Raw genomic sequence first — 7,600 nt, forward strand, 5'->3', positions numbered from 1 at the left:
TTATAATATCTTAGAAACAAACATATGAAAACTAAGCTTGAAATACAGTTTTAGTTTTACTTACATCTAAAATATTTCAAAACTCGATTAGTAAATAACGTTTTCCTTTGTCATGCAATATAAAAGCTAAACTAAATCATAAACAAAATTAAAAATAATTAGTTTTTTTTAAATTTTAAGCAATATCAAGCAACTACCATTTCAGTTTGATCTCATTGTGCATTATAACTGCAATTCTACTATTTCCAAATTCTTAGCGTTTTCATTTAGTTGTTTAATCGTAAATATATTGCATCTTTTTTACGAAATTCATTATAAAATAAACAACTCAAAAAAAAATTCTACCACGTGTACACATGACTTGACTCATTTGTCTACCTTGATACGGTTAAAGTGCTTACCTAATTTAATTGTTTACAAAAACTACGTTTGTGAATTTAACTTGCTCACGTCACTAGAAGCTATAAAATGAAATATCATGTAAACTAAATTCTACGATATATTGCTTTACTTTAACAAAGAAATCCTATATTCTGTATTTTTAAACTAGTTTAGCACACCAGTTAAAAAAAAATTTTTAGCTAAACAGTTTTGGTGTTAAATTTCATTATGTATTTGTTGTTTCAAGAGTATTAGTTATCTAAAAAAGTATGATAAAATTCAATATTTATGTAGCTTATTAAACGACAAAAAAGACGTTCAAAATACTTGTCCGTGGACCTGCTGCACAAAGAAACCTTTCGGTTATCGATTCGCACACTACGGATACCTTTTAACGTCTTTTCAGGGTGTTTGAGATAATTTTTTTGTTGTAATAATAACATTTTGTTTGATTAACAGTGTTTTTGCTAAGTCTGAATATATTTTACTTTATATTTTGTTACTTAACTGAAAAAAATATTTAGGTGTTTTATTTAAATAACTAATGTTATTAGATACTAACAATTTTGGCATTGTTTTCCAAGTTACTTGTATTATAATATTTTTTTAGTATAAAATATTTTTTTATCACTAGTTAATCAAATGTTAGTTTTAACTTTGTAAATTTATACTTGTGGATTAAATAAATGAAAATAATATTCAAAAATGTAGCTTAACTTTTTTTTAAATATTTATCTTTTAGAATAAATAAGTACTTTTAAGAACATTCGTTTATATTTGTTTTATATTATTATTCTATTTCAAATGAAATACTTCAAATAAGATCTTTATATAGCTCGAAACAGAAATTTTAAATTAGAGGATTTTTTTAAAAGAGTAAATTGTGCGCACCCGATAACAGAAATTTCTTATATTGCCACTGATTATTAGTAATTTTACAAATATTGTATGAGTTATACTGTAGGTTTAACAGCTTTTATAAATCACTTTTCGTTGTTATAATAAATGATAAGAAAGTAGTTGAAATAAAAATATTGCCTTACGTTTCATTCGTTTGTTTATTTATATGCGTTTAGCTTATTTAAATAAAAAGTATTTTGATTTATTGATTTAAAGTAATTTAACTTACTTCTTTACGCAAATTACTATCATTTACACTAGTATTTTTTATGAACTGTGTTTCTTTTTATTAAATTTTTTCTTCCTTAACATTACCTACTTTATAATAAAAATATATTTATAAAATAATGTTAGTTTGTTGGTCTGTTGTGGCAGAAATTGGTATACAAGTGTAAATTAATTTTATAATAAGACGCAAATTTGACTAAATCTTTTTTTTTTGAACTTGAAGGTCACTTAAATATATGATTATATATAATAAATCAGTAAAACCTATTAAATTGCTAGTGGTTAGCATTTAAATTTCAATAACTTGTCATAATTACAAATATGAACAATTTCGAAGTTGTTACTTAAGAGATAAATAAGTAAGTATAATTAACTGTCTATAAGATATCCACAAAAGCATTGCTCATTATTGTTTACAAGTTGCTGCGTTTATTAAAATTTCATTCAAAAATAACAATTTGTGATTGTTAAAAACTAATTTAGAAGTTTTATAAAACTATTAGTATGTTGCTTGTTTTAGATTTAGAACATCATTCTAAAAACTATTCCCAATGTTTTTAAAATAATTTTAATCCTAAAAATGGAGCAAAGATGAAATGTGTTTCTTTACGTTCGTATCTGTGTATGAACTATTAGTAAATCCGGCTGCCTTCATTATGTTTTAAGAATACAAATATGTTACGAATTATCCTTTAAACTGCAATATACTAATTAAATTAAACTGTTTTATGTTAAGTATTTTGTAACAGAAACTAAATCAGTGGACAAATTAACTTCATGTCATATTTTATTACACTGAAAAAATTTCCCTTTCAAAACTTTTAAAATGTTTAAAAACTACAAAAAAAAATAAACCTGCTAATTATTCCAATTAAAATCGCCAGATTAAAACCACCACGTCAAATACTTTTCCTTGGCCATTATCACATACAGGAACCTCGTTCTAACGTAATCCTGTCTGGAAAAAAAACTCGTTCCTGTGATCCTCATATGGTAGCTTAAGTATTGTAATAAAACTATCACATCACAGTATACCAAAATAATACAACTATCACATCACAGTAGATATCAAACACTACAACTATCACATCACAATAAATCTCAACAACACAACTATCACATCACAGTAGATTGCAACAAAACAACTATCACATCACAGTATACCGAAACACTACAACTATCACATCACAGTGGTCAAAAATGTTACAACTATCACATCACAGTAGATCGCAATGATATTTTGCGTTATTTTATATTTTGATAATATTTAGCGTTTTTTTAGCTAATATTTTTTTAGAGTTTTGAACTTTTATTTACATTTACTATTGTCTTCCTTAGAATTTATTAGTTTAATGACGTAACGAAGCGTAAAAGTTTTAGTTTAATTTCTGTGAATTTGAACTATGTTTATGTTTTTATATTTCTTATAAATGACAAACGAACTGGTCTGTTTATTATCAATAGGCTAGGGAACAATTGTATCAAAGTAAATCATAGTGTTTTATATGTATGTATGTTGATATACATACAGTATCTCACGATTCAATCGAGAACAATCTTTATGCATTAAATACTGAGAAATGACAACAAGATTTTGTTTAAAAAGTTAATAAATACATGTATTTAAAATTTATTTAATATTAAAATTTGCTTTTAATAACACAAAATCAGATCATTGGTTTTTTTTTTCAATTTGAAAACTTATACTTTCTATTAACTGTTTGTAAAGTATAAAATTAAGGTTTTAAGTAAAACCTCAACTGAGAACTTTTTTGTTATAAATTATAAATTCAAGGTAAATAAAAATGAAATAGACTTTATTAATAAGTTATTTAAACCAAATACCTTATAATTATTGAATTTAATAAAGTAGATACATGTACAATCTTTGGTTATAACTACGGACATTATAAAAAATCTTCATTAAATAAAAAATTAAGTTGTAGTCCTTAGCTTTTTACTATATGATCTTTAGCTAAATGAAATAAAATCATATAAACAATCATAAACAACTTTCCTTTATCTAAACTTTTTAATACAACTGTTACTAAACATAATAATAAAATAGGTCAAAACTAGTTGATCGTTTTTTAAAACTAACTAGCATACAGATCTTCTATAAAACTAGTTTTAACTTAAATTAAAACTCTGAGTTAAAATTTTTTGATGAAGTTAAATTTTATGTAAATATAATTTTAATATTATTTGGTCAATAAAAAGTAACTTAAAACGTAAGTTCTAAAATCAAGTGTAAAACTTGATGTTTTTCAATTTTCAATAACTTAAACTCGTGCTTTTAAAATTACTTATGCTTTTTTTTTGATTTATCTATGTAGTAGAAAAAGTATATAGCCGTTGTTCAACTAAATAGCTAAAATAATTTAAACTATTTAACTTAGTTGTTTAATTCTAAATTTGGTCTGTTTGCTTTTAATTTTTATTCGTTTGCTTTTCTTTTTCTCTTAAATTGAAAATTAAAATAAAAGTGTAAAATTTAAACTAGACTTTAAACTAAATAAAAACTAAATTAAAAGTTAAGTTGGCTTAATTAAACTTGCCAAGTAGTCTAAAGGTGCAAAATTCGTTTACTTAACGAAGTATATTCTTTTAATTATTGATTTTCAATCTAGTGATTTTTTTAAGAATTATCAAAAAGTTTCGTTTTATATGTTTTACTTAGATTAAGCAGAGTGTTTCAAAAAAAGAAGGTAGTTTTAATTTAAAAGGTTTGATTTTACTAAAAGATAGTATTTCAAAACCAACTTAAACATCAATTATGAGAAAATAAAACGTATACTCTGCAAAACTAAAGCTAGGTTGAATTACTTTAAATAGTAAATTACCCAAGAAATTTTTTTCATGAATATTAGAGATCAAATTTTGTTTTAATACCTATTATTAAAATACTTAATGCTGATAAATCGATTTTGTTGATTACTTAGCATTTTATTTAACTCTAATTTTAACAAACGTATGGTATTTTAATAAAATTTCCTTTTTATCATTTATAACTTGTAAAAATTTTTCTTTAAGTTTGTTTTTATTACTTTCAATTTGAACTAAAATTGTTTTAACCACTTTCCTTGGAAATCTTTTAATTTTGAGAACTTTATTTCTTCATACTCACTCATTAAGTTCTATTTTTATATGTTTTTAACAGAAATTAGCTGATTAAGAGTTAGTTAATTTGTTAAGCTTATCTTTTTAACAAATTATAACTTGAAAAAGTTTTTACTCATTTGTTTTTTCTTTACCTAGTTTTTGAAATAAAAATGTAAAATACTTTTCTTCAAAATAGTAAAATTTTGTTTTTTTTTTGTAAATTTCTCAGACTCATAACCACTATCTGAATTCTAGTTATGAATATTGTTTTAAACACAAGTTATTACTTTTAGCTGTTAAAGTACCAGTTAATCAGGCTAGACAAGAAGTCAGCAGTCTTATGAACTCGCGGACCAACTTTCCTAAGAAAAATTGTTCGCGGGCCGCACTAGTTAAAAAAATACCTTTGAGGGCCGCATTTATTTAAAAAAAGATTAAGAATGTAGTAGAAAAATATTATTTAAGATAAAAAATATGATAAAATAAGCAATATTAAAGAGTATCTATTAAATTAAGTGCCTAGCTGTAAGTTTTTATTACTAAATCATTAATTTTTTTGTATATTTCTGACTGAAAAGGGCCGCATATTTTAATTTTGCTTTTGGCCTGCGGGCCGAAGTTTGCCGACCCCTGTGCTAGACAATGGTCTAACTTTATTTAAAGTTATAATTAAAATTTTGTAACAGCAATTTTTTTTGTTTTTATATTTTATAATACTTATTTTCGTAAATTGAATTAGCTTCATTTATTAGTAATATTCTATAAGAATACTTAAATTTACTAAAGTAAATAAAAAAGATATAAAAAATTACACATAAAAAGTATTTGTTTTCGTCAATTAACTTCACTTCATTTACCAGTAATGTTCTTGAACTTAATGAACACTTATAAATAAGAAAGTAAATAAAATAAATTTTGTTAAATGTTAAATGCATCTTAATTTGTTTTAACTTGTTGATGTTTTTAATAAGTTTGTAATTAAACTTTATAAACAGATTTAAATGTTTATAACCATTGTGTACTAAACAACAAAATATATATTCAGCTTAAGTAGTAATGAATAGTGCAATACCAGAGAACTTAGTTGCAGGTGCTAAAATGAAAAATGAAAAAGCAAAACTTAAAGCGAGTATAAAAAAACTACATAAAGCTTTAAAACGAAAACTAGATAGAAATATAAATAAAGCTAAAAGTTTGAAAAAGGCTAACCTTAATGTGGAATCCAAGAAAACTCAAAAACCTGTGAAAACTATGAAGCAGCCGTTTCAGACAACCTCAGCGAATAAAACATATGTGGCTCAAAAACAACAAGTAACAGTTCTCAAAATTTTATAACCTCAAGTAAATTTTTAGAAAATAGTGAAATTTTGGACATAAGCAGACTAAAATCTTTTTCTCTAAAAAGACCCGATATGCCAAAGAGTAAAACTTGTATGAGTTCAGCACTTTATAATAATCGCCAAGTAAAAAATACTGCAAACAAGTTGTTTAATGATAAAAGTGTAAAGTTGTCAAAAATAAAGGATTTTTGTTCAATGAAAAAACCTGTTAGCCTCGACAAATTTTTTAAAAACTTTTCTTTAAACCACACTAATGATACTGATTGTGAGTCCAATAAAAATAAATTTGAAACTTCTTATTCTCAAAGGCGAATCGATATGTGTCAGTTCAATGACTGTACTCAAAACATGTGCATTAAAAATAGTAATAAAAATTACCTACAAAATATAAGAATTTTATCTCTTTACGGTGGTTTATGTGGTGGAATACTGGCGCTGAAAAATAATGGTTTCATTATTGAAAAATATTACTCGTGCGGAAGTGATGAAAAATGCGTGAAAATATTGAAGAAAAACCACCCTGAGGTGACGAACCTCGACGATGTGAGAAATTTAAAAGGGATTTTTTGTCTGAGCTCGGAGTAAATTTAGTGATTGGAGGAAGTCCGAATAAAATTCTTGAAAACAAAAAGTTTTTTGATTTTCTCAAAATTCTCGAAGTTTTAGAGCCGAAATGCTTCAAATGGCAACACAGATGCCCTTCAGGCGGTTGTAGCACTTGCGAAGAAACTCCATTTTACTGAATATATGAAAGCACGCAAGCGACTGAAAAGTATACTAGGGACTGCATTAGCCGTCATTTGGGCTGCAAACCGAAAAGTTTAAACGCTAAAATGTTCAGTCCGGTTGCTAAAAAGAGGCTTTTCTGGAGCAACATTCCTGGTATTGACAATCTCGAACAGGGAAGGCAGAAAAGACACTTTAAAATTGAAGACTGTCTGACCAAGGAGAGAAATTTCAGATGCAAGCGTGAAATCGACACGATAAGCAGCAGAAGAGACAGCGTTTTGATTCACGAGAACGAAGGTGGCCATCGGCACACGGACGACTGCTACCTTTGCAGCGAGGAAGTTGAAAAAGTCACCGGAATGCCGGCTGGATACACAGAAGTAGAAGGTTTGTCGCCGCGCGAGAGACGCAAGTTGATTGCAGAGGCCTCCAGTGTTCCGTGCCTGACTGAACTTTTAAAGTTGCTGAAAGTTTGTTTCAAAACTCAACAGGATATGTAATAAAACTACAACTTTCTTTGCTACTTGATAATTAACTAATTAGTAATAAGATTTTGTTTTCTTCCTAATAAAAATGTTTTCACAGCTTAATTATAATGTTTAAAATTTTACAAGGCATAGTTTTGCTAATTATTACTACTAATTTATGCTTTTTTAATGGCGATTTTTTATTCTATATCCTATTCACATGTTTTAATAACTTTGATATTAGTAATTAGATTGTTATTTTTTTGTTTTATAACTGAAACGATGCATCAAAATTTACAACATTTCATACTCTTCAATGATATAAAAGGAAAAGTTTAAGTTGTTTTAGATTTGTTCGGCAAGTTTTAAATGTATACATACACATTTTCTTTTGATATAAAATAACTTAAAAGGTATCTCACAGTTTCAGTTCAAAAGAACGTTAAAAGCTTT

The 7,600-nt window shown here is 25.9% G+C and overlaps 1 protein-coding gene across 1 annotated transcript; it reads left to right on the forward strand.

Annotated features, from left to right (window-relative positions):
• The first annotated feature begins 6,784 nt into the window (after positions 1-6,784).
• LOC145838704 (DNA (cytosine-5)-methyltransferase 3B-like) lies at positions 6,785-7,180 on the forward strand. Its single transcript, XM_082946331.1, has one exon. The coding sequence runs from the start codon at positions 6,785-6,787 to the stop codon at positions 7,178-7,180; it is 396 nt and encodes a 131-aa protein (XP_082802457.1).
• The last annotated feature ends 420 nt before the right edge of the window (positions 7,181-7,600 follow it).

Source organism: Thalia democratica, chromosome 6 (assembly GCF_965202585.1).
Source record: "Thalia democratica chromosome 6, ktThaDemo2.hap1.1, whole genome shotgun sequence".
NCBI classification, from domain to species: Eukaryota; Metazoa; Chordata; class Thaliacea; order Salpida; family Salpidae; genus Thalia; species Thalia democratica.

Coding starts and splice junctions, on each gene's coding strand:
- LOC145838704 (XM_082946331.1), top strand. CDS start 6,785: ATGTTCAGTCCGGTTGCTAAAAAGAGGCTTTTCTGGAGCAACATTCCT.